Source organism: Mus musculus, chromosome 11 (genome assembly GCF_000001635.26).
Source record: "Mus musculus strain C57BL/6J chromosome 11, GRCm38.p6 C57BL/6J".
NCBI classification, from domain to species: domain Eukaryota; kingdom Metazoa; phylum Chordata; class Mammalia; order Rodentia; family Muridae; genus Mus; species Mus musculus.
In genome coordinates, this window is record NC_000077.6 from 60,830,631 (window position 1) to 60,858,423 (window position 27,793).

At 47.7% G+C, this 27,793-nt stretch overlaps 1 protein-coding gene across 3 annotated transcripts; it reads left to right on the forward strand.

The window, feature by feature from the left end:
* On the forward strand, positions 1-27,793 carry Dhrs7b (dehydrogenase/reductase (SDR family) member 7B). 3 transcript variants are annotated; one of them, NM_001172112.1, is made up of 7 exons: positions 1-130; positions 13,535-13,713; positions 18,471-18,574; positions 21,112-21,328; positions 21,789-21,881; positions 25,070-25,222; positions 27,088-27,793. In NM_001172112.1, exons 2-7 carry the CDS (start codon positions 13,542-13,544, stop codon positions 27,291-27,293), a joined length of 945 nt encoding a protein of 314 aa, NP_001165583.1. In that variant the 5' UTR covers positions 1-130; positions 13,535-13,541; the 3' UTR covers positions 27,294-27,793. The 3 variants fall into 3 exon arrangements, with proteins under 3 accessions (NP_001165583.1, NP_663403.1, XP_006532932.1); NM_145428.2 differs by having other exon boundaries at positions 1-101; XM_006532869.4 differs by lacking the exon at positions 1-130 and adding an exon at positions 7,165-7,299 and having other exon boundaries at positions 27,088-27,516.

Sequence of the window (27,793 nt, forward strand, 5' to 3'; positions counted from 1 at the left end):
TGTGCTTCCCGAGTATTGTGATTGGACGGAACCAAGCTGCATTTCGTCAATTCCGAGGCGGGAGCATGAAGTTGATTGACCATGATCTCTCCGTCCTTTAGGTAAAGGCTAGGGATGTTGCAACCTCTTGGTGAGTGGAAATGAGGACGGTGTCCTGTCTAAAGCGGAGGCGCGGGGTACATCTGCTTTAAGTGACTGAGTGAGGCTGAGCACGTTCTGGGGAGGCTGTGGATCCTGATAGCTTCCGGTTCCCCGCGGCGCCCCACAGTGAAGGAAGCAGGGTTCAGGCACTCCGCCCCGGCACGCTCATCGCGGAGATCACCTGGTCTCTGTGTGTGCGTTTCAGGGTCTGGAGCCTAGAGCGCGCAAGGTCGCGTGTGCATAGCTACTGTGGCATGACCCCAGTGGCACTCCTGCCCGGGGATGGTTAGGAGATCTGGGTTTTCGGAAAGGGCGAGCAAGATTCTGACTTTGGAACATCCATGAGAACAGCTTTCTTAGATTAGACACTTCCAACCCTAACTGTGCCGGTTAGCAGGTGCAACTGTGGGTGGATGCCTTAAACATTCAGCGACCGTTTCTTCAGTTAAAACTTTAGAAATATGGCAGTAGTGAAGAGTAAATAAGTTTTTGCTTGCAAGGGCTTAGCTAGTGGCTACATGTACTCAACACATGGTACTCATACATTACTCTCAGTTCATTAGCCTTTAGTATAGTGATTTGAGAGTTAATACATACGCCTTTCCACACAAACACTTGCACTAGCTCTCAGGTGGGTATTTACTTTTGTTATTTTTCCTTTTTATGCGATATTTTATTAAATGTCTTTACAGGACAACAGCCAGCCTCCAGACACAGCTGCTAAGACCCTGTAGGCACTGACTGGGACATGTTAGTTGGCTCTGGCTTCCCACCTTTTTGTTCTGAGATGGTGGTGGTGGGCAGGATCTCATGTTTGGGATCCAGGATGCTCACATGGTCAAGCAGAGGGTTGAAGGGCTGACCTTAACACTTGGGTGCCAGGGCAGCATGATCTTTAGTGCCCAGCACATCCTGTCTGAGCAATACACAGTGCAGGCAATGTCAATACAGTAACTAAAAGAGTCTCCACTGTGCATATCCACAGCCTTCATTGGCCCTCTGTCCTTAGAGCTTCCCATAACCCACAGCCTTGGAAGCCCTTGGCCCCACTGTAGCTGTCTTTAGATACACCAGAAGAGGGCATCAGATCACATTACGGATGGTTGTGAGCCACCATGTGGTTGCTGGGAATTGAACTCAGGACCTTCGGAAGAGCAGTCAGTGCTCTTAACTAATGAGACATCTCTCCAGCCCCGTACTTACTACTTTTAGTGGAATTGCCTGTAAAGACTTTTCAGTCTTGTAACCCTGTAGGGGTAGTGGAAAGCTTTAGAGAAGTAGCAGGTGGCAAGGGACCCCTTAGTGATAAGGTTTGAATTAGGCATCAAGACCTACTTGTTTTAGAAGTGCAGGAAGGGAAACTAACTGGAGTACCCACCACTATCTGTCTATTGTAGATACCCACTTTCCTCATCACAGCAGAGTATGAAGTCAGTAGTAGTATCTCTACATTTCGGAAGAGTCCTGGAAGCTTAGCTGCAGCAAATTAATGAGGGGAGGCAGGCTTTTAGATACATTCCTCTATGCAAAAGCCATGCTCATCCAGGGAACCAAGATTGCCTTTGAGTTGGTCATTGTAAGAGAAATTATTGAAAGATTGTTACAAGTCCTGTGCACCCGCTTAGTATGGAGGCCCAGGTTCCTCCTCAAACCCTAGTGCCAGGCACTTGGGGGGGATGCTGGTAGTTGCAATTACTCCCCAGGCAGGAGGTCACAAGGTCAGGAGCTGGAGGCCAGACCCAGGTAGACTTACTTTTTTTTGGAAGATACAAAATGTCTATTCACTCTAGCTAGAGAGCAAGTTCATCCAAGTCTAGCTTGGTAAATGGGTGAGTTTATTAAGGTGACTGGGTGAGGAATTACATAGAAGAAACGTAATTCAAAGGCGTCTGCATCCCTGAAATGCCCGTCTCAGAATGGGAGCTACATTATTGGTTTCTGTTCACCTTGCAGGCAGCTCCACCACTGAACAGCCTTCTCTGTCAGCAATCATTTGCTCTCTGACCTCTCCTCAGCATGGTGTTTATTCATACAGCTGTCAGGACCGGCAGGCCTTGTTGAGTCTTGAAAGTTTTACGAACTTTCAGACTTAGAAATTTCTTATTTTATGAGCCGGGTGACCCTTCCTTGCTTGTTTAATTTTTCCTTTCCAACATTAAGAGTTCGTTTGGGATCATTTATTTTTATTCTAGTACATGGATTAGCAGGTTAAGTAGACTTTTCCTTATAGAGAACAGACTGTGAGAAACTACTTGCTATAGTGGAAAGAATCTTTGCTCAGTTTTTTGTTTTTTTTTGTTTTTTTTTTGTTTTTTTTCCCTGAGGGGGCTGGAGAGATGGCTCAGTGATTAAGGACACTGACTGCTCCTCCAGAGGACCCAGGTTCAAATTTTAGCACATAAATTTTGGCAGCACATAAGGATACCCCTAAGATCTCACACTCTCACATAGATATACATGTAGGCAAAATAAATGCACATAAAATAACGGTGAAAAGAAAAATTCTTTTCTGAGTTACATATTGATTAGGGATTTGGTAAGAATAGCAAAATAAAGTTACTATGTTCTAGTAACACATGTGTTACTAAGAGGAAAATGTACCAGCCTGGTCTACAAAGTGAGTTCCAGGACAGCCTGGGCTACACAGAGAAACCCTGTCTCGAAAAAACAAAACAAACAAAAAAAAAAAAAAAGAGGAAAATGTAGCTTAGTCCTATTTTCTTTTTCCCTCCCTGTTTCACAGTGTCATTATGGAGTCTAGGCTGGCATCAAACTCATCCCTCAGCTTTAGCCTTCACAGTGCTGGAACTGCAGGTGTGCACTGCTGTGACTGACAACTTTTGTTTTGTTTTTTTCCCAAGATAGGGTTTCTGTAGACCAGGCTGGTCTTGAACTCAGAGATCTCTGCCTCCCGTTTGTTGGGATTAAAGGCATGCACTGCTACCACCCAGCCGACAAGTTTTATTCTAATAGACCAAAAAAAAAAAAAAAAAAAAAAATTGAAGATGAGAAAAACGAAACAATGTGTCTAAATGAGAATAGCTAAGAGGGAAGCACAGCGGAGTTAGAGGAGTGTGTGGAAGAATGGAGGAGAGGCTCCACAGCGTGGGATGCTGGAGGGACACAGTGAAGGAACACGGCATAGAGCCTTTTTTTTTTTTTTAAAGATTTACTTATTTTATGTATATGAGTACTCTGTAGGTATCTTCAGACACACCAGAAGAGGGCATCAGATCACATTGCAGATGGTCGTGAGCCACCATGTGGTTGCTAGGAATTGAACTCAGGACCTCTGGAAGAGCAGTCAGTGCTCTTAACCACTGAGCCATCTCTCCAGCCCCCACAGCATATATCTTAAAGGTGCAAGTCTTGTCTTATCTGGGTGTCTTTGGCTAAGGACTGGGAGATCTTGTAGCTCTTAAATCCCAGGCTTGGAACTCTCCTGCCTTAAAGGACCTGATGGTGTTTACAGAAGAGTACAAGCTGGGTAAGTGAGTATGTGGTTGATTGTTCTCGCCTTTATAAGCTGGTCTGTTTCAGAGTCTTTTGGAAAATACAGTATACAGCCATATGCAGCTTAGCGGCGGTTGAATACAATGCTGTCATTGCGTAAACATTTGACTGTGTATTTGCACAAACCAGGATTGCTACAATGTCAGAAGACTGTAATCTTATGGGCCATCATCATTATGTATGCGGTTCATCATAGGCCAGAATGGCTGCTCCTAGTTATATTGTAAAGATGTGTTTCAAAGCTATAGTTACACAGGAGTTTGGGAAAGGAAGTTTGTGGTGTAATATACCCATTAGAGGACTATAACCTAAGCTCTAGTCTACTGGTGCATGGTTGTGGCTTGGGCATAATGATTTGAGGGTTGACAGGAGTGATGTTGACTTCAGTGCAGTGGCTTGGACAGTCCCAGTTGTTGTTGTTACTGTTGCTGTTGTTGTTACTGTTGCTGTTGTTGTTACTGTTGTTGTTGTTGTTACTGTTGCTGTTGTTGTTACTGTTGCTGTTGTTAGCCATTTTACCACAAAAGAGGCCAGCCTAAAATGACTAACTACATGAAGGGCTTTGAGTTGAGAGTAAGCTGAAACTCTGTCCAGGATAACCTCATTTAATTTAACTTGGAATGCGGTTGCTGCTTTTCTCTCTCTCTCTCTGTCTCTGATTTATTTATTTCATATATGTGAGTACACTGTTGCTGTCTTTAGACACACCAGAAGACAGAAGAGGGCATCAGATCCCCTTACAGATGGTTATAAGCCACCATCTGTGAGTCTTGGAACTCACTCTGTAGACCAGGCTGGCCTTGAACTCAGAATCTGCCTGCCTCTGCCTCCCAAGTGCTAGGATCAAAGGCTTGAGCCACCACTGCCCGGCCGGCCCACAGCAACTCTTATAAAAGGAAGTATTTAATTGGGGCTGGCTTACAGTGTTAGAGATCTAGTTCATTATCATCATGGCAGGGAGTAGTATGGTGGCAGCAGCAAGAGAGAGACTCTGGGCTTAGAATGGGCTTTTTGAAATCTCAGTTACACACACACACACACACACACGCCTGCCCCATGACATACTTCCTCCAACAAGGCCACACTTCCTAATCCTTTTAAATAGTACCACTCTGTGGTGACTAAGTATTCAGATCTGTGAGCCTGTGGCAGACATTCTCATTCAAACCACCACATTCTACTCTCTGGCTCCAATAAGCAGATCGCACACTTCCAACTTGCAAGGGCAAAGGATATACATTACTATTCCAAAAGGGAGAAAACAGCACAATGAGGAAGTACTGGATGAGAATAAGACCAAAAACTTCAAATTCTGTATCTCCCATGTTTGGTGTCAAAGTGCTCTTCAGATCTCCAGCTCCTTTCAGTTCTGTTGACTGCACTGTACTTATTTCTCTTGGGCTGGGTCCACTCCCTGCTAGCAGCTCCCCTGGGCAGGTGTACAGTGACCTGAGCATCTCCAACATCTTGGCATCTTTAATGCAATCCAGGCTTCAGCTTCAGAACTTCACACAGTAGCTTCTCTGGACCTCCATGCAGGGACACTTCTGACACACGCCTGGCCTCGGCAGCTTTCCTTAGCCTCGGAGGGAGATCCCATGATCCCTTCTTGGATTCTTGACTCTAAAGCCAGAAGAACCATGTGGCCAGCACTGCTACCTTCTGTTTGCTGGGACTGGAACTTGGCCTCTTTGTTCAAATACATTTTCACCAGCTTTCGGGGCTTGATGGTTTCTGTCACTGCTCAAGCTTTTCTTTAATTCCTTTTCATGGGGCTGGAGAGATGGCTCAGGGGTTAAGAGCACTATCTGCTCTGCTCTTCCAAGGTCCTGAGTGCAATTCCCAGCAACCACATGGTAGCTCACAGTCATCCATAGTGGAATCTGATGCTCTCTTCTGGTGTGTCTGAAGACAGCTACAGTGTACTTATATACATAAAATAGAAATTGCTGTAATTCCTTTTCATGAATTAGGAGCTCAGCTGGGTGGGATCTTGCCCTGAGGTTGCCACTCCCTTAGCGTCAGGCTTTTCTTTAAACGTTTTTATCTCCATCCCACTTCCTGGTGCTCCTTTTCTCCCCCAAGTGTACACTTTAATTTCTCCTTGCTCAGCTTGCTCCTTTTCATCATAGGTCTGCCTAAGGGTGACCCGCTATCAACCATGTGACACAGTCAATACTAGGTTGCCTTGAAATCTCCTCTGCCAGTGCTATTAACCAAAAACTCCTCAGTTCTGCTTCAGCCAGACTTTTTGGACAAGGGCAGAGCTGCTACATCATTTGACACCAAAGTGTCACAAGACCAGGTGTCTAGGCCACTTAGTAATAGTCTTCTCCTCTGAAGCCTACATTGCTGCCAGGCCCATTATCTTCCACGCGTCTACTACTTGCATGACTCATGAGCCGACTTAATAAAAGTATTCAACTGCTTTCCTAACTCAAGTTCCACATTCCGCCAAGAAGCAGCACGGTCAGGCCTGTCACAGAAGTAACCCGCTTTCTTTTTCGTTATGCTCTTCCATTGCTGTGAAGAGACACCGTGACACACCAACTCGTATGGAAGAAAGCACTTAATGGGGGTTTGCTTATAGTCAGAGGCTTGGTCCATTGTCATCATGGCGGGAAGCATAGTGGTATACAGGCAGACATGCTGGAGAAGGAATTCAGAGCTCTACATCTGCAGGAGCAGGAAGAGAGAGACTTGGGGCTTGGAATGGGCTTTTTGCAACCTCAAAGTCCACCGTCAGTGACACACTTCCTCCAACAAGGCCGTACTCCTAATCCTTTCAAATAGGAGTCATGACCAGCTATTCAAATCTGTGAGCCTATTGGGGGCCATTTTCATTCAAACTGCCGCAGATGGCTTTGCCCTTCTGGCTTTTTTGCATGTGATAGTCTTTCTCTAGGGCAGATTCCACCCCGCATGTGCAGTTGTTTTCCAGCTTGCCATTCTACTTTAGTGTTCAGGACAGACTGCTGTAGGATGCGATGATGCTTTTCCTTTATATTTGTACAGGGCACCAGGCTTCATTCTCAGACTTCCACTGCAAGTTGGCCTGTAGTGGTCCACTGTAAACCCAGCATGAAAATGGAGTGCCAGTTGCCGATACGAGAGTCATTCCTTCCTTAAGCATTGAATGCTTTGGAGCGTAAAGGGACACAAGCAGTACTGTGTGTACTGGTGTACTAGTTATCATCACAGGGAGATCCGTGATCAGTATGGAATGGATACGCAGGAGGAATGGTAGACAGAAAGAAAAGAGGCAGCGCTGAGCTGTAGGAGTTTTGTGAAAGGGAGACTAAAAAGAGAGGGTTAAAGATATTCGTACAAATGACAGAGCAGCCTTTTGGCTGGAGACTGGAGGGTAGGCAGCCAGGACTCTAGGCTACAGAGGGAAAAGAAAGATAATAGAAATTGTATCGAGAGAAACCAACAGCAACAGTGGGGGCTGTGCTGGTTGGCTACACGGACCTGGCCGTATTTCATAAACAAAGCTGGGAGGAGACTGGGTGTGAGGCCACACACTGCTGACTCTCTGACTTGATTGGGGTTCAGGCCAAAGTCTCTGAGTACTCAACGGCAAAGGTGGCTAGGAGCTCGGACCGAAGAGCAGGTGGTTCTCTAACTTCAGATGGTGCAGAGCAGGTGGGCTCTCTAGTTGCTAATGGTTAACCAGAGTTGGGGTTGAAGCATTGGCCAGTGGTCTTGGTCTCCGTCCCTCCCTACTTCCTCTTCTCTGTCTGTCTGGTACTTACTGGCCTTTCCTTCCGCTTTTGCCTTGAGTGCTGGCATTACAACTGTCCATCATTATAACTGGCCCTGCTCAGACTTTTGGAAAGTCAATAGGAAATTTCAGATTTTTTCAGATAAATTTTAGTCTTACATTGGAGCCTGTCTGCCCTTTGGCCCTGTTTCCTTATAGTGTGGCTCAGTATTGCATGATTGCCTTTTTACAGACCTGGACCAATTCCTCCCTATGCCCTGGAGAGTTCTTTTTTTTTTTTTTGTTTTTCGAGACAGAGTTTCTCTGTGTAGCCCTGGCTGTTCTGGAACTCACTCTGTAGACCAGGCTGGCCTCGAACTCAGAAATCTGCCTGCCTCTGCCTCCCAAGTGCTGGGATAAAAGGTGTGCGCCACCACCGCCCGGCGCCCTGGAGAGTTCTTAGGACCTGTCTAGTGATTTTCAGATTTAGATGTTTAATTTCTGTGCATAGTTTCTGATGAGATTACATCTGCCTGTTCCTACCGATGATTTGAGTTCTAAAACATTGCTTTAAAGAATAAAGGAGTCTTGGAAACAGGTTCCATCTCTGACTTACAATGATGAACTTTGGCCAAAGTAATTGAAATGAGTAATATCATCACGGGTGACATAGTTTATGTCTAAGTTCCTATTCTTGAAGCCATTGCCACAACGCCTCTTGGTGGAAGAGAAAAGGAGCAGCCGAATGTGAGAGCTCATCACCCTGGCTGCCTTAGCCTGGGAGCCCCTCGGCCCTGTCACTTCCTTGTGCCAATTTACATGGCTTGTTAGTGCAAGTTCAGGCCCTAGGTCCCTCACAGGCAGGTGACTGGTGGATGTGCTGCATGTATAGGTGGCATGTCCTCACTTCCTGACCAGAGAGAGCTTCCTGTTTCCTGTCCTGCTTCCCACTTTTGTCAGACAGCCCCAGGAAGAGTCTGTCCCTTTTCCTACCAATTGATGTCTGGAAAATGTGAGCAAAGTAAGCCTCCCCCCCCCCCCCCCGTTCTGTTATTGGGTTGGGTTGGGCTTTTTCTTTTTAATTTTTTTTTGAGACAGACTCTCACTATGTAGACCAGGCTAGCCTCAGACTCATAGATATCCCACCATCTCTGCCTCTTGAGTGCTGAGATCTGACTCCTTTGTATACTGTCACTCTGGCCTTCCTCATCTGTCCATGATTTGGCCACACCCTGAACTAGAAGCTGATAAGTATTTGGATGAAAAATGCATACCTTATAAATGAATTTAAGCCCTCCTGTATGCCATTTTGAAAGAAAACAAGCTTATCTTTGACCTTGCTTTATATAGAAGATTTATTTCTTAATCTGGAAATATGATTGCCTGACACAAAATTCCCTTCAACTTTTCAATAGGATTAGCCATAGGTATCTCTCTTGGCCTATCCATCCGGCCCTTTCAGAGAAGCCTGGTAGGAGCTGGGCAGTGGTGGCGCATGCCTTTAATCCCAGCACTTGGGAGGCAGAGGCAGGCAGATTTCTGAGTTCGAGGCCAGCCTGGTCTACAGAGTGAGTTCCAGAATAGTCAGGGCTACACAGAGAAACCCTGTCTTGAAAAACCAAAAAAAAAAAAAAAAAAAAAATCAACCTTTGAGTCGGGCAGTGGTGGTGCACGCCTTTAATCCTAGCACTTGGGAGGCAGAGGCAGGCGGATTTCTGAGTTCAAGGCCAGCCTGGTCTACAGAATGAGTCCCAGGACAGCCAGGGCTATACAGAGAAACCCTGCCTCGAAAAACAACAGCAAAAAAAAAAAAAAAAAAAAAAAAAAAAACCCAAAACAAACAAACAAAAAAACACAGAGAAGCCTGGAAGGTCTAAGCAGTCCGGGGGCCCATAGGTGTGTTTATGTGTACTGCATCGTAGAAAAGGGTATTTGAGTAGTGGAAAAATGAACGTGTCTTAGTTAGGGTTATTATCACTGTGATGAGACACTGGCCAAAAGCAGCTTGGGTAACAAACGGTTTATTTGGCTTCTGTCATTGAGGGAGGAAGTCAGGGCAGGAACCTGAAGGCAGGAGCTGATGCAGGGGCATGGAGGGGTGCTCTTTACTGGCTTGCTCCCCCTGGCTTGCTCAGCATGCTTTCTTACAGAACCCAGGAACACTTGCCCAGGGTTGGCACCACCCGCAATGCACTGCATAAGTCACTAATTACGAAATGCCTTACAACTGGATCTTAAGGAGGCATTTTCTCAGTTGAGGTTCCTTCCTTAAAACTATGTAGCACAGCGTATAAACATTTTCACGTACTTGGGGAGATTATGTCATAATTGAACCCGGCTCATCAGTAAAATGGCTTGCTCTGTGAATGTCTTTCCCATGATGGTTATACTGAGTTAGTGTGGAGAGTTGGCCCTGATGTCTAATTTATTGTGTGTCTGCCTCTGACATGGCTTGACAGAACGAATGAGTGCAGCTGTGGACACACCTCACAGACAGTGGGCTGAGGATGTGTCCTGTTAGTCCTGGGTGGACAGTATCTTAGTTACTTCTCTATTGCTGTGACAAAACATCATGACCAAGGCAACTTATAAAAGGAAGCATTTAATTGGGCTTATATTCCCAGAGAATAGAGCCCATGATGGCGGAGCAAAGGCCGGGCAGCAGGAACAGCTGAGTGCTCGCATCTCGACCTGCAAGTAGGAAACTGTACAAACACAGGGAACAGCATAAGTCTTTTGAAACCTCAAAGCCTGCCCCAGTGGCACACCTTCCTGAACAAGGCTTTGGCTAATCTTGCCCAAACAGTTCCACAAGCATGAGGGCCATTCTCATTCAAACGTCCACGTTCTACTCCCTGGCCCCATAGGCTTGTAGCCATATCTTAATACGAAATGCATTTAGTCTAACAACAAAGGTTGGACTCAGTACCTCGGTCGTTTAAAAGTCCAGAGTCTCTTCTGAGAGTTAAGGTAAGATATTGTGGGCTGGTGAGATGGCTCAGTGGGTAAGAGCACCCGACTGCTCTTCCGAAGGTCTGGAGTTCAAATCCCAGCAACCACATGGTGGCTCACAACCTCTGTAACAAGATCTGACGCCCTCTTCTGGAGTGTCTGAAGACAGCTACAGTGTACTTACATATAATAAATAATAATATATATATATTCAAATATATATAATAAATAAATCTTTTTTAAAAAAAGAGATTGGTTAATCTCTTTACATATAATAAATAAATAAATCTTTTAAAAAAAAGATTGGTTAATCTCTTAATTGTAACCTCCTATAAAATAAAAAAAGCAAGTTACATAATTTCTAACATACAATACCACAGGCTACGTGTCACTATCCCAAAAAAGAGGAATAGGGGCACAGTGAGGAAACACTAGGCCAAAGCAAGATGGAAACCCAGCAGGGCAAACTCCAAATCCTGTAGTTGTGTGTCTGATATCAAAGGGCCCGGACGCCTCCATGCTTCTCTCTTTTGGCTGATCCCACTCTCAGGGTACAGCTCTAACATCTTAGGATCTTCAGTGTAGTAGGCTGCACCTTCACAGCTGCACATCATGGCCTGTAGGGACTCCCCTGCCACATGCCTGGCCTCAGCACGTCCTTTATTGCAGAGGAAGGTTCCACAGCGCCTTTGCTGGTGTACTCTCCAGAACTCTAAAGCCAAAACCACATGGGTGACACTGCCAAGTCCGGCTGGCTGCTTGGGGTGGAGCCTGGCCCTCTGCAGTTGAAGCTTTTCCTTTGTTGCTTTTTTTTTTTTTTGACTTTTTGAGACAGGGTTTCTCTGTGTAGCCTGCCCCCGACTGACCTGACCCTTACTGTATAGACCAGGCTGGCCCAGAACTCATAGATGCACCTACCTCTCCTCTGCCCCCTAAGTGCTGGAATTAAAGGTGTGCACTACCACCACCCGCTTCCTTTGTTACTTTTTAGGAACAGAAGATTCCCCAGGCCTCTTCTTTTCACCAGATGGAATTTGAGGTGGGTGGGGTCTTGGTCTGAGGACCGCCCTCCCTTTCCCTAGAGCTGGCTTCCTGGATTTCCTCGCACCTCGTGGCTCCTACGCTCCATTTGCTGGCGCTCTTTCTGTTCACACTGCACACTTTATATTTGCCGCGCTTGCTCTGCTTTGTTGTAAACTTGCATAAGGGTGGTACTAAGAACCACAGGACAAGACAAGATTGCCTGTAGATTTTCTCCACTAATTTTTAATTTAGCCTTAGGGGCAAATTCTCATTCATTCATTCTCCCTTTCTCTCTCCCTCTCTCCCCCAACCCCCCTCTTTCTGCTTTTGGTGTTTTGGTTTCAAGACAGGGTTTCTCTGTGCAGCTCTGGTTGTCCTGGAACTCAACTACCTTAGGTAAATTCTTAAGGCAGAAAGCAGCCAGGTTATCAGCCAAAACATCACAAGAATGGTCTTTAGCCCGGCTATGAATATCACTCCCTTCTGGAGATACTTGAGTGGACCTCCATCGTCCAATAGCTCTCAGCACTGCTACTGTCTCCCAGGCTTTGATTAGGTTGCCGCAGTAAACTCTGCTTACAGTGTTCAGCCACTTCCCTAGTCTGACATCCCAAAGGTTTCCACATATCTCCAAAATTCAACACGGTGAGGGAGTTTACAGCAGTAGCCCAGTCCCTCCTACCAGCTTCAGTCTTAGTAACTATTCTGGGATAAAACATGGTGACCAAGGCAACCATCAAAGGAAAGCATTTCATTTGGCTCACAGTTCCAAAGGGCTGGAGTCCATTGCAGAGCTTGGCAGCAGCAACAGCTGAGATGCCACATCTTGATCCATCAGAGGCCCCTACTGACTTACCTCCCCCATAAGGCCTTATCTCCTAATTCACTCCAAATGGGTCCACCAGTTATTCAGTCAAGAGCCTTGGGGGGGGGGGGGCATTCTTATTCAAACTGCCCAAGTCTGGCCTGAGATGTTGTAAAGAATCCCAGGAGTGTGCAGGATTGGGCGTGGCCTTTTCTCAGGTCCTAGGTGGCTGGCTCATGCTTCATTAGGCTTCATGATGAGGTACTCTGAGCTTTCCCGTTTCCCTGGGGCTGAGAAGCTCTGCTCTTTCCCTGCTCCCTGCTGGATGGGGCAGCCTGCTCGCTGCAGCACTGGCCTTGAGACATTTTCTGTTACACACACATGAGACTTTTCTGTGTGTGTGACAAATTTTGTTCAGTTTGTTAATTTAATTATGCTGGTATAAAAATTAAACTTTATTGAATCCTATTTATTTAGTGAGTTTTTGTCATTTGGTACAACCCAGCATTCCCAAGGTCTTTTTTTTTTTTTTTGGTTTTTCGAGACAGGGTTTCTCTGTATAGCCCTGGCTATCCTGGAACTCACTTTGTAGACCAGGCTGGCCTCGAACTCAGAAATCCACCTGCCTCTGCCTCCCGAGTGCTGGCCCAAGGTCTTTTTAAGAATTTGTTTGTTGTGAAGTGACTTTCTGAGGTCTGAGATGGCTCTGCATGAGGCTGCTATGGCTACTTGCAGCTGCTGCATCCCTGGATCTTGTACAAAGATAATTCATCCCTCCTGCTAACAGACCTGAGCGAAGAGATCAGAGGCCAAATTGGCAGTGACAGGTGGGAGTGGGAGTGGTACCCGCCAGGCTAGAGAGAAGACGGTTCATTGGGGCTCTGCGCTGGTGCTGCACCACATTTAGGGTCTAAGTTTCTGGGGCCTCTGAGTCAGTCACTCCTGATGTTTTGACTTTGTGTCTTTGGGTGCAGCTGTGGCTCAGTGAAATGCAGCTGAGACTGTTGGCTATGGTCTCGAGGGGCCATGAGAGGGAGTATGGAGTGGTTTCCAGTCCTTGTCCCTGAGCCTAAGCTCCGATGTCCTTCCCTGAGTAAGGTCTCTGCCCACCCACCTTCTTGCTGTCTGGGAAGTGACCAGCTCCTGGGCCATTTGGACAAGGCAGGGTTGTTCTAGCCTGAGATTTGCTCGGTACAAGGAGCTGGGATTGTAGTAAGGAGAAAATTTCCCCAAGTCCTTGACTTAGTTGGGTTGAGCCCCAGTCCCCTCCCCTCCCATCCTGGCCCTAGTTCATTGTATGGAGAAGCAGAAGTAGGAGCTGCTAATTTAGAGAAGGAGCTTTGGCTAATCCCCAGTTCTCCTACTCTGTCCCTAGTAACGTGGTTTGGTTCTCCCAGGAAAGGTATGCTGAAGGAGAGGGTCATGGACTTGGCCTCCCAGACGACCATCCTGCCCCTGCTGTTTGGCTGCCTGGGGATTTTCAGCCTCTTCAGGCTGCTGCAGAGGATCCGCTCAAAGGCTTACCTGAGGAATGCTGTGGTGGTAGTCACGGGCGCCACCTCAGGTCTCGGCAGAGGTAAGTCATGGGGTCTGTGATGGGGAGTCATGGGGAGTGGAATCAGCAGGCGCCGCAGGCCATGCAGAAGGGACCTGTCCGTAGTCCAGTTGGAACAGGGCATGTGAGCAGTGAGCAAGTCTGTGAGAATGAAAGCGAGTGAAGAGGCTGCTTCTAGACAGCAGTAGCTTTCCTCAGCTCCGCTGCTTGAAAAGAGGGATTTTCGGGGCTGGAGAGATGGCTCAGCGGGTAAGAGCACTGACTGCTCTTCCGCAGGTCCCAAGTTCAAATCCCAGCAACCACATGGTGGCTCAGAGCCATCTATAATGAGATCAGATGCCCTCTTCTGGTGTGTCTGAAGAAAGCTACATATAATACATATAATAATAAAGCTTTAAAAAAGAAAAAAGGAAAAGTAAAGAGGGATTTTCAGATGTGGAGAAGTAGGTGAACGGTGTTTTGACCTTTTCCCGGGTTTGTGTGACTCACTGGCCTTTGGCTGGGGGCTTGGCACTGGCTTTCATGCATTTCCTCTTTCCCATCAGGGACTTAGCAAGGTCAGAGGTCAGATCCATGAGGGCCTGCTTCTTCCCTCACCCAGGCCTTCAGCTCACACTGCCCTTCAGTGATACCTCTGAGGCTCAGGGAAAGTGTGCTGGATGCAGTCTCAGCCCCTTCCTTTTTAGGAGCTCTGCCACTGACTCCCATAGCCCAGGCAGAGGATCCCGTCAGACCTGCCAGGTAGACCTGCCCTCTTTCTTCTGTCTTTGCTCTGCACAGCATTAGCAGCTCCCTGTGGCTCCAGCGCCATTCCCGGGAGGAAGCTTGGGCCCTGGGCTGCACTCTTGCTTCAGTGGTTCTGAGTAGTGCTATCTCAGCAGAGTGTTCCTAACAGAGGTGGGGGTGGGGGTGAGTGTGTGTGGGGGAACAGTTACCAGTGTGCTCTCTGTGCCCTCATAGCTGAGAATCAAGGCGCTGTGACTAGATCTAGGATTTGCTGCAGCAGCTGCAGAGCCAGGAGCCAAACCCAGGTTTGACTCAATCCTAAAGCCACAGCCAGGGAGAATATGTGGGGCACAGGGATATGACAGATGCACCTGCGAGGTGGGAGGGGAGGAGGAAGTAGTAAAAGGTGCGGGAAGGTGGATGTTACAGGAGCATGAAGGAGCAGACAGGTCTGTAGTGTGCCAGGGGACCTGGGGAGGTCTGGGGCTGTCCCCTGACACTCTGCTGGTAAGCAAGGTCTCTGAGGGTGACGCTTGTGTCGACTGTTGGAGCTTTGGACTTTTTAAAGCACAGCTCTGCCAGGCCCTATGCCACTGACCAGGTCTCTGACCTTACCCAGCTACTATAAATAGGCTGGTTAGCAGCTGCTTAGATCTCTGCAACGAGGAAGTTTGTTTATTGTTTATTTTTCATTTTTTTCAGACAGGGTCTTACTCTGAAGCCCTGGCTGGCTAAGAACCTGCTATATAGAACAGAGCAGGTTGGCCTTGAACTTGTGACCATCCTCTGGCCTCTGCAGGCATTACAGGCCTGTGCCACCATACCACGCCTAGCTCGAGGAAAAACAAAATTTAAAGTCCTTGAAAAGTGACGGCTGGCTACAGTGGGATGGCGCACTGGTGAGGGCGCAGGACATTGTCTCTGTCATCTGCACTTGCTCTCCTGTTACCAGGCCTCGCTGAAGGAAACAGAAACTGTGGTTGAGGAAACCCCATCTGAGTACAGTGAGTGCATGCTGTGCTCCTCTGCTCCGATGGGAGTGCTTACAGCCTGCCCCTCTTAAGGCCTTGGCAGCAGAAACCCATCCAGGTGGTGGGACAGAGCTGCAGGCGCCACCTCAGAGAGGACACCCCTGGGATGCTGCCAGGCTAGGTTGCTGTTCACTAGCATCCGCTAGGAGGGGCATCCATGTGGTCCTTCCTGCCTAGTCAGGGTCGCAGACAGACTGATCTCAAAGTTTGTCTTCTGTTTTATGCATTTAAACTAAATGATGTGCAGGATGTTCTGGCTGCCAGCTCTGGTCAGCCTGAAGCATGGTTTACAGCCCAGGCAGGCTGGCAGTGCCAAGGGCTGTGTGCAGTCAGATAGCCGTCAGCCTCTTCCCTCGGTCCTCCTGCCTCCCTGGGTCAGCTTTTCCAAGAAGTGAGAGTAGACTCCTTTCGCCCTGTTCTCACTTCCGTCACTCCTTATCCCAGTTAAAATGTCTTCCCTTTTAGGCATCTCTAGGAAGCGAGGCTCATTTAGAATCTAGGAGGTGGTCTTCTAGAAGCTGTCTGTACACCTGTATGACTCCTCACTTTGGTCAGGACAGGACAAAATGGGGTGAGGAAGCCATCGGGGGCCAAGCTTCTGACCTGTAGGATGATGTCAGAAGCCCGCTGAGCAGGTCCAGCCTCAGGTGTGCTGGCCTCTGGTCTGCCCACAGGTCCCACTCCACCTGTGCTGGGGACCTTTGCTGTTTGCTTTGGAGATTTCCCAGGGATGGGCAGGAGCGTTTCTGTCCTTCACTCATCTGCCCCTCCTTAGGATGAGCCGGTGAATGGCAGTGCTGGACTTCCTTCAGAAATGACAGCAGCCCCGAAAGCATAGTACAGTCTGCCTAGCACCTCCTTCCAGAAGGCTGTGTGAGTGGTGCTGGCCCGATGTGCTGGGGAGTGCTGTGCAGGAGGCCTAAGGAACAGCCACAGGGTGTGAGGCCCCTCTCGGTCCCATCAGCCGCTTGGTTGATGGAGCACCTCTCTCCTTTACGAGGGGCACTGTCTGCCTTTCTCCTGCCTTCTGACTCTTGTGTGAGGGAAGGTTGCTCACCACAGTGTGCACGGCATAGCCCTGTAACCCTGCCCTTCTCAGTAAAGCAAATGACAGCCAACCCTTTGGTGATGGCGTTCAGAGGCTGAACTGCCCTGTAAGGCAGGCTTGTCCCATCTATGAGCCATGGAGCCTAAGAAGCTACTATACTACCTGAGCCTCTAAGTTTGGTTCTGAGACTTGTGGATAGTCTGGGGCCCATGTGTCCTGAGAAGACACATTCAATGGCCTGCTTTATTTACACTTATGCGAGCTCATTAGTTTGTAGAACACTTTTGAAGAGCAGTTTGGAAATGTTAAAATATTAGCCAGACAAGGCAGTGCATGCCTGGCCTGTATCCTAACACTTGGATGATAGAGACTGGAGGACCAAGAGATCAAGGCCATCATGGTGAGTCTGAAAGCCAGACTAAGCTAAGAGGATACATGAGCTCATGTTTAAAAAAACAAAAAACAGGGCTGGTGAGATGGCTCTGCTCTTCCGAAGGTCCTGAGTTCAAATCCCAGCAACCATTTGATGGTTCACAACCACCCATAATGAGAACTGATGCCCTCTTCTGGTGCGTCTGAGGACAGCCACATGTACTTATGTATAATAATAAATAAATCTTTGGGCTGGACCGAGCAGGGACTGAGCGAGCAGAGTTGACAGGAGCAAGAGTAGTCCTAAAAATTTAATTCCCAACAACCACATGAAGGCTCACAACCATCTGCTCAACAACAGTGTACCTATATACATAAAATAAATAACAGTGCCTGACAAATACAGAAGTAGATGCTCACAGTCATCCATTCGACGGAGCACAGGGTCCCCAGTGAAGGAGCTAGAGAAAGTATCCAAGGAGCTGAAGGGGTTTGCAGCCCTGCAGGAGGAACAGCAATATTTACTAACTAGTATCTCCAGAGCTCCCTGGAACTAAACCACCAACCAAATAAAACACATGGTGGGACTCATGGCTCTAGCTGCATATGTAGCAGAGGATGGCCTAGTAGGTCATCAATGGGAGGAGAGGCCCTTGGTCCTGTGAAGGCTCTATGCCTCAGTGTAAGGGACTGCCAGGGCCAGGAAGCAGGAGTGGGTGGGTTGGTGAGCAGGGGGAGCGGGGAAGGGATAAGAAAGGGAAGAAGAGAAACATATTGTAACTTAGGTGACTATCATAGAACCTGTAAGCACAGAAAGTCTAGAGTTGCCCATAGACCTAGCTCAAGTCCATTCTCGAGCACTGGGCTGCCCTCTGTCAGGGCACCAGGAGTTAGCTACAGCATGTTTGGGGACAGTAAACAAGGAGCAAGAGGTACTCTCTGGGTTTCCCCTACTTAATTTTGCTGCCTGAACTTCTCAGTCAGCAAGATCTTAGGCCCAGCATCAGCTTCCATGGCCTCTCAAGTGCTTTATATACCATCCCCTGCCTCCAGCTCCTACCCTTTAGGGCCAGGAGTCTTGACGGGCCCCCAGCCTGATTTTCCAAAGAACTGTGTGTGTGTATCTGCCAGTTGCATCAGTGGTCTGGGGAGCAGCATTGGCGGAGCTGGGCCACAGGTCCAGGGACCACAGCCACAAGAGAGCTGGCACCACTCGTGGAAGTGAATTGTCTATCAGGGCAGGTTTCCTGCCTGCTGGTCTCAAACTGCTTAGGCTTGCTGAGCTTGCTCCACTACAGCAGAGTTGATGCCCATAGGGTTGCTCAGGGTTATTTAAGAACACCATGGTAAGTCTGAGCACTGCACTCACAAGCCTATCTACCTTCGTGCCTTTCTCTGCCTTATACATGCGTGTCACACCTTGGGATGCAAGGCCTTCACTGAGCTCATACTCCCTCCCAGCTCCACACTGCTCCACACATACATGTCAAGTATGTGAGAAGCAGGCCTTGTGCAGGGTTGAGTGACTTTGAACTGAACTACCTGGAGGAAAAATGGCCCTGGATAATTTCAGCTATCAGAGTTCTTCTCTTTTCTCTTAGAATGTGCCAAAGTCTTCCATGCTGCGGGGGCTAAACTGGTCCTCTGTGGACGAAATGTGAAGGCCCTGGAGGAGCTCAGCCGGGAACTTGCTGGTTCTTCTCAGGTGAGAGCAACAAGGATTCTGTGAGGGAGGAAGGAAGAACTGCTGTGGGCCACAGTAGCCTACTCCAGGACTGCTGAGCTACACAGCATTTATCCATCCATCCATCTATCCATCCATCCATCCATCCATCCATCCATCCATCCATCCAAGTGATCACATTGGACTTGGCAAGCAGCAGGCTCCAAGCACATTTTATACCCCCTATATTGCTATTGTCCGCTGCTGGGCAAGCGCTCTGTCAACTCAGCCTCATTTTGGTCCTCTGTCATGGGTTTGAGTTACTGTCTGACTTCCTGTCATTTATTTATTTTATGCATATGATTTTATGCATTGTCTTCAGACACACCAGAAGAGGGAGGGCATCAGATTGGATTACAGATGGTTGTGAGCCACCGTGTGGTTGCTAGGAATTGAACTCAGGACCTCTTAACCGCTGAGCCATCTCTCCAGCCCAGCTCTTAAACTTTCTAAAGCTGAGACCTTTAATAGTTCCTCATGTTGTGGTGACCCCCAACCAACAAATTATTTTCATTGCTACTTCTATAACTGTAATTTTGCTAGTTATGAATCATAATATAAATACCTGTGTTTTCTGATGGTCTTAGGTGATTTTTGTGGCAGTGTCCTTTCACACACACACACACACACACACACACACACACACACACACACACACACACCCCAGGTTGAGAACCACTGATCTAGCTGTGTGGGATTTACATGTGTTGACTCAGGTCTTTGGTTGGCTATCACATTCTCAGAGCTCTACATTTCTTAAGTTGGCTTGCTTGATGGGGTACCTTAGATTTCTCAGGTTCTTCTTTTCTTTAGATTTGTTAATTTAAATAATTTTGATTATTCTGTTTTTAGTTCAAGGATTTCTTACTCTTTCCTTACCTGCTTTTTTAAAAAAAATATTTTTATTTTATGTGCATTGATGTTTTGCCGGCGTGTTTTCTGTGTTAGGTTGTCAGATTCCCTGGATCTGGAGTTACAGACAGCTGTGAGCTGTTTATGGGTGCTGGGAATTGAACCTGGGTTCTCTGCAAGAACAGCCAGTGTTCTTAACCACTGAGACATCTCTCCAGCCCTCTTCACCTGCTTTTGAACTCTATTGTCGTTACTACTTCATTTACTGTACTTTTTAGCTCTGCCATTTCTTTTTATAACTTTTCCCTTTATTGAAATACTTCTTTTTAATCCATTTCCTGTCTTTGCCTGTATCTTCCTTCCTTCTTTCAGCATTGCAGAGATAGTTGTTTTAGTGTCTTTATGTATAAAATCTAGCATCTTAGCTTTCTGGGGATTCTTTTCAGAGATTTCTTTATTCATTTGATTGGTTTGGTTTTTTGAGACAGGGATTCTCCATGTAGCCCTGGCTGTCCTGCACATTGCTCTGTAGACCCGGCTGGCCTCCAACTCACAGAGCTCCTCCTGCCTCTGCCTCCAAGTACTGGGACTAAATGTGTCACTACTGCCCAGCCAGAGACTTATTTATAATTTTGATACTCCAAAAGCAGTCTCCTGGCAGCTGTCTTAGCGGTAGCAATTGAAACAGAGCTTCCTGCCTCCATGCCACACCTCAGGAGTAAACAGCAGGTCAGCAGTATTTGGAAGCTAAGGTCTTTCTTGCCTACCCTGGGTTCCACAAGCTGCACCAGAAATATGGACTGCCTTTCCCATAGTCGCCTGCCAGGTTGTGGGGGCAGCAGCTGCCAGCAGCTCAGTGACTGCAGCGGCTCAGTGGCTGTGGCGGCTCAGTGGCTGCGGCGTCTCAGTGGCTGCAGCGGCTCAGTGGCTGCGGCGGCTCAGTGGCTGCAGTTCACCGCTGGTAGCTGTGAGCTATCAGCAAAGTGTGCTCTGAGAGGTCACGGTCAGATAGGATCCCTGGAGCTTCCCGTCCTGCTCTCTTCTCTGCCTTTCCCTCCCTTCCTGTGTTCAGCAAGCTGCCCAGCAGAACTGTGCTGGGTGGGTTTCGCTAGCGTCTGGCGCGTTGCTGCATTCTTTGTGACCATGGAGTTAAATGCCCGTCCCTCCAGACTGGGTCAGGAGGCATATCTGGCCTCCTTTTTCTGTGTCCCAGTGCTAGGCATACCAAGAATACACAAATAACATTTCATGAACAGATGACTGGAAGTGACAATCCCAGATGGACCGGGCCTGTGCATTGTCAACTTGAGTGGCGTCATGATGTACGGTGTGGAGCAGCAAAGGCAGCTATTGTTAATAACTTGTGGTAATGTACTATTCAAGTTTACACCATATATGATCCCACCCTGTGGGCTTCACAGTCTGGCTATTTAAGGTAAAAAGAGCCTGTGGTCACATCTGGTGGTTGTATAGCAGTCACCTTCAGTCTAGGAGAAAAGTTGCCCAGACCAGATGTGAACAGCACTGGCAGGGACTTCGTATGTTGCCACATGTGAGGGGTGACACAGCCTATAGTATTTGTGCTGAGTGGGACAGTCCCAGAACTCTGAAGAGTAGGAACGTGGCTGTCATTCATAAGGTGCATTTTGTGTTTTGTATTTAACCAGGGACAGACACACCAACCCTTCGTGGTGACCTTTGACCTCGCGGATCCTGGTACTATTGCTGCTGCAGCAGCTGAGATCCTCCAGTGCTTTGGCTATGTGGACGTTCTCATCAATAATGCTGGGATTAGCTACCGTGGTACCATTAGTGATACCATAGTGGACGTGGACCGGAAGGTGATGGAAATAAACTACTTTGGCCCTGTTGCTCTAACAAAAGGTAGGCATCTTGGGGTCAGAGATGTGAGTATTAGTCATTAGAATGCCTGTTCATCTTGCTTGCTTCTTTGTAGTGTGACACTGCCTTTTCCTGTCCATTCCTCTTCCTGCAGTGGGTGTGGTCATTAGATTTTGGGTGCTTGGCCTTTTCAGTGTTTATAGTTGTACTGTATCTGTTTTGGGCCCTCACATCACATCAGTGTCGCTCTCATTGGTGCAGCTTTGCATTTTTGCTCCATGGTACCTGCATCCCACTGAGGGAGGGCAATAATTTGATGTACAGACTTCAGATCAGAGGCCAAGCTCCCAGTAGGACCAGGGGAGTCTGCTGTTTATATTCTCTTCTTTCCAACAAACCACCCTCCATCCTCCCATGGTTCTCCATGGAAAACTCTTAAGTCTCCTCCAGCAGCGCCAGGCATAGAGACTGAGAGAGCTAACTTCCCACCCTGTCCCCTCAGCGCTCCTACCCTCCATGGTGGAAAGGAAGCAAGGCCACATCGTCGCCATCAGCAGCATCCAGGGCAAGATCAGCATTCCTTTCCGATCGGCATGTGAGGACTTTACCTTTCTTTAAAGTGTTTATTGTGCATGTGTTCCTGATTATAAAAATGGTGTGTTCTTGGGGTGATGGTGGTTGCACGCCTTTAATCCCAGTGCTCATGAGGCAAAGGCAGATGGATCTCTGTGAATTCAAGGCTAGCTTAATCTACAGAGCGAACTGCAGAACAGCCAGGGCTACACAGAGAACCTAGTCTTGAAAAACACTTCCACAAAAAAACTCAAAATGGTGTGCTTATTAGCTAGATTCATACACTGCGGAAATGCCCTACAGAGAGATGAAGCAACGTAACTTCATTAGCACGTTTTTTGTAACTTTATTTTGTTCTGATTTGTTTTGTTTTTTGAGACTTTCTACATATCTCTGGCTATCCTGGATCTCACTTATTATGTAGTCAAGGCTGCTCTTGAACTCAGAGATCCACCTGCTTCTACCTCCCAAGTGTTTGGCTGCCACAACAATGATCAGAATATTTTAAGTAGTCACATACCTTAGTTCAAATCCCAGTTTACCTCTTACTCATTAGGTGACCTTGGGCAGGTATCCCTGTCTCTATCTGCTTATCCTTACTTACAAATGGAAACAGCTCAGCCTGGAAGACCTGCAGCAGCCCTGGGTTGAGTGAAATCCCTTCTTCAGCTCTCTGGGGCATAGGGCTCCCAATTTTTTTTTTTTTTTTTTTTTTTTTTTTGGTTTGGTTTGGTTTTTCGAGACAGGATTTTTCTGTGTAGCCCTGGCTTCCTGGAACTCATTCTGTAGACCAGGCTGGCCTCAAACTCAGAAATCCGCCTGCCTCTGCCTCCCAACTGCTTGGATTAAAGGCGTGCGCCACCACTGCCTGGCAGGATCACATTTTACATAGTGTTTCTGACTTGGTCATCCACTAGATGAGCATAGGTCCTTTTAAATCAGGTACAGTTTAGTAAATGACTATGACATAATTAACGTAGCCACTTCCATAGACCCTGGGGAGTCCCTCTACCCCTGCCTCAGGCTTTGACCTTTCATAGTGATCTGTGACAGAATATCCATGGATATTATATCTCTAGGGGTTCACAGGGACATTAAGATAAGCCACAAGAAGTAGAAACAACATATATAACACCAAAACACGAGAAGCGCCCAGCTGGCTTCTGGCTCCGGTGTTCACTGTCATTTCATTTGCTGCCCTCCTGTTACACATGCCGACAAACACACACAATGTAGCTTCTAGTTTAGGGGGTGAGGGGCTTTTAAAAAAACATATTTGAAAGGTAATAGCACAACATTTTTTTAAACATTAATTAATTTATTTATATAAGTACTCTATCACTCTCTTCAGACACACCATAAGAGGGCATCAGATCCCATATCAGATTATTGTGAGCCATCATGTGGTTGCTGGGAATTGAACCCAGGACCTCTGGAACAGCAGACAATGCTCTTAACCGCTGAGCCATCTCTCCAGCCCCCTCCCTATTGTTTTTAAAGATTAATTAATTTATTTCATGTATGTGAGTACACTGTAGCTGTCTTCAAACACACCAGAAGAGGGCATCAGACCCCATTACAGATGGCTGTGAGCCATTATGTGGTTGCTGAGAATTGAACTCAGGACCTCTGGAAGAGCATTCAGTGCTCCTTTTTAAACATGTGTTATTCTCTGAAATAGTGTCTTGGTAACAGCCTTTGCCCATCCATGTCCAAGAACAAGTTCATTCTGGCTAGCCCAGTGGAGGAGGGGCTGAACTGTTTCAGCCCTTGGAAAGGACAGTGACAACACTCAGTCAGAAAAGGACAATTGGCCTTTAAACAAAAGCGTATTCTTTCTCCCAGGTCTGGACCCTGGCTCTGCCTTCTGGCTCTAGGTGTGTGTGTCCTTAACTCCACATTTCGACATCATACCTGCCTCCCAGCGCCCGTTCAAAGATGCAATGAGATGTGCTGTGTAATTTAAAAGAAATGGAGCATTATGCTTCTGTGGGTATATTTCTCTGTTGTCTCAATTATGTTTAATCCTGATAGCCTTGGACAGTTACTAAGGCCTGCTCATATGATTCTGCAGAAAACAAAAACACAAATCAAAATGCTGTAATCAGGAATGATTAAGCAACTAAGGCCTAGTGTTAATAAGGGGTAAATTTCCATAGCGGTCACAGAGTATGTAATGAATTACTGTACTCCATGTTTTACTTTGACTTAGTTCTACTAGCTTCTGTTCTCTAATTGCCCACTGACTGCAGCGGGTGTGCATGGCAGTATGGTTACCATGTGGTTAACTAGGTTGAGTCTGGCCAGCTTCCTAGGGAAGTGGGGTTCACCTAGTGATTAACAGCCTTCTTAGCAATGAAGAGGGAGAAATGGCTTTCTCTCCCACTGCTGTTAAGACTTCTGAGACGTTCACAGCAGAGCATACACATTAGGGAGTGGCACTGTGTATGCCCTGAGGAGGGGGTCAGCTGTAACTGGCAGCTTTGTGGGCTTGATGTGCACAGCATCTCGAAAAGCCCATGGCCTGGGAGCTCTGGACTGACCCAGCTGTCAGTACTTCCGTCTTGAAGACCCAGAATGGCTGCTCTCCTCAATCCTTAGGCTGTCTCCGGAGTCACAGACGTCAGAGTTCTCTCTAGTCATCTAGCTCGTCTCCTCACACTGCCTGCTGCCTTCTGGCACCTGCTGTGACACTCCTTGCACTGCCTTCCCAGTGTGTTGGAAGCCCCTGTTGACAAGGACTGAGACATTTAGAACTCCAAATTAGAGGAAGTGGGTTTTCTGTGGAGATGCTGGTTGGCACCAGCCTAGGGAGCTGCTGCAGTCCTAAGGGCTTGAGTCTCTACAGCCTTGCATGAGGGAGGCTCCCAGGAGCCATGCTCAGCAGCCAGCGAGACTGGGACAACGTGTGCAGGCTCCTGTGGGATCCAGCTCTGTCACTGGGGAGCCTCTCCCCCACAGGCCTAGATAGACCCACCTGGCAGGGCTCATTCTAGTTATAGATATGTATATACACATGCGCGCACACACCGAATATATCACTTCTTTTCTGAGCCATCTGAGGAAGCTGAAGGCATGGTGGCACTTAATTCCTATTACCTTAGGGTCTTCTAAGAACATGGACACAGTGCACTTGTCAAAGCCAGGACATGAACATTGTCGTGGCGCTGTCCACGCCAGCTCACTTTCGGCCTTTGTCCACAACTACAGATTCAGCCTCCAAGCATGCAACCCAGGCATTCTTTGACTGTCTGCGTGCAGAGATGGAAGAGGCTAACATCAAGGTGACTGTGATAAGCCCTGGCTACATCCATACCAACCTCTCTGTAAATGCTGTCACTGCCGATGGCTCCAGATATGGAGGTAGGTCCGGCTTCTCTCCTTCATCAGTAAGAGCTACAGCTTGACTGCAGTGCCGCACTCTGCTAGCCTGAGTGTTGGTTGCAGATGTGGCCTGCTGTGTACTTGGCGTTTCCCCCTTGGCCTTATCACTTCAGCTTTCAGAACAACCCACCACCCCAGTAGGTAGAGAACTGACACAGCAAACCCCTTGTGAAATGTCCCCAAACTTCCCACTAGCTCATCTGCAGATCCCATGGCCCAAGGAATACCATCATCGTTAGGACTAAGTCAATCAAACTGATGGAGGGAAGGAGGTGGGGTCCGAGGAAGGAGGGGGCATAATTGGCTCCTATGCAGGGCCTTAGAAAGTGGCTGGTTTCAGGGGTGGTGTTCGGGTGAGGCTGGGTCAGGTGCAGCAGTGTCAGTCTCCAGTCTGCTCAGCTAACTTATAGGTTCTGCACGTGGGCTAAGCAGCCTGACTCCAGCTTATGCATATAAGAACACACAAAGAACAGTTGACTTCCATCTTAGATCAGCTGGTCCATGAGTGCTGGAACTATTAGAGCCAGCCTTACCTTCCTGCCCTTGGAGCAGGTCTGCTATCTATCTGTCCCAACAGACTGACACTAAGGCCTGCCCTTGGATGTGTTTTCTATGGGTCTGTGCAGCTGCTGCTACCCAGCTGATGCAGGTCTAGCATCCATCCAACCAGCCTTCAATCAGTGCCTTTGCCACAGCAAGCCTTTCTGCAGAAAGTCACAGTGGCAGGAGCCAGACAGCTGCAAACCTGTCCATCTTAGAAAATTCACTCAACCAGTTCTTAGCTTCCCATTCTTCTGTGGTAAACACAGTGAGGACAGATACCAGCGAGGGAGCTCGGGTTCTGGGTGGTGTCTGCCAACTGGTTCTGCTGTTAGCAAGATGATGAATCACCAGCAAGGAAGGAGCATCAATGCTGTTACCCTACACCCTCCTAACTGCCCCATCTGTTCCTCATCCAGTTCTTGATGACACTGGGAACTAAGACAGCTGCTTACTCCTAACGAAGTGCATAGAGGTACACCTGGGGTCAAGTGGTCTTTACCATCTCCCACTGATAGCCTTGAGAACCAGTCAGGACAGAGATGATAGACCATCCCCCAGTCACTAGCTGTTGCCCAGATGCAGAACACCTAAAGTTAAGAATACTTTGAGGCCGGTTCAGATGGTTCAGTGGGTAAACATCTGCCACTAAGCCTGACAACTTTCTGGGTTTTTTAGATTTATGTTTTTTTAATTTTTAATGTATATGAGTGCTGTGTTGTCACGCACTTCAGAAAGGGAATCAGATTCCGTTACAGATGGTTGTAAGCACCACGTGGGTGCTGGGATTGAACGCAGGACCTCCGAGTTCTCCACTGCACCTAACTGTTGTCATCTCTCCAGCCCGCAATCTTCTTTACATGGGCCTGGAGCCCACTTTGAGGCCTCCCTGTGCTGGGTTTCGGCATCTGCCACAGAGCACCAAACAGACACATTCCCTTTGGTTCCACACACTAACTGGTATACCCAGTCTATTATCTTGTCTGTATCTCTTTTGTCCCCATTTCCCTGCTCTGAACCATAAACGTTTCTCACTTTCTCAGTGTAATATCCTCCCTGTCCGGAGGAGCTCTAAGAGCTGGTTGGCCTCATGCCTCCTTGTTTATCCTTTTTTTTTTTTTTTTTTTTTTTGGTTTTTCGAGACAGGGTTTCTCTGTATAGCCCTGGCTGTACTGGAACTCACTCTGTAGTCCAGGCTGGCGCCTCGAACTCAGAAACCCACCTGCCTCTTCTTCCCAAGTGCTGGGATTAAAGGCGTGCGCCACCACACCCGGTTTAGGTTCCTTTTCTTTTGTTTACTGTAGCTCTAGACAAGAACACAGCCCAGGGCCGAAGCGCTGCAGAGGTGGCCCAGGATGTCTTTGATGCTGTGGGGAAGAAGAAAAAAGATGTTCTCCTGACAGACTTTGTGCCATCCATGGCTGTCTACATCAGAACTCTGGCTCCCGGGCTCTTCTTCAGAATCATGGCCTCTCGGGCCAGAAAAGAGCGGAAATCCAAGAGCTCCTGATGCTGGTAGGGCTGCTGGCTTGGGCAGCCTGATCAGACCGACTACCACACCTTCCTGGGTGGGGATTGCAGTGCACGGGATCCGCCGCTAAGACCTGGTGGAGGGCTACCTTGTATTTGTTTCCCAGGGAGTGATTAGCTCTTAAGGAGTGAAATATGGAGTTGTACAGGAACACTAAACGATGTAAAATAAATGACTGAAGAGTGGGTCAGAGTTCACAGTAGAAGAACCATGTACAGGTCTTCTGAGTCTCGGACGTCCCTGGTTTCGGAAGTGGTTCTGGAGGTTTGGGGACCAGGCATAATAGCACCAGCCCCAAATCTGGCTTTTTCTTTTGTTTTTCAAGACAGGGTTTCTCTGTGTTGCCCCAGCTATACTGGAACTCACTCTGTAGACCAAGCTGGCCTTAAACTCAAGAATCCACTTGCCTCTGTCCCCCAACTCCCAGGGCTGGGATTAAAGTTGTGTACCACCCCCATCCCTATTCATCCTACCTTCTC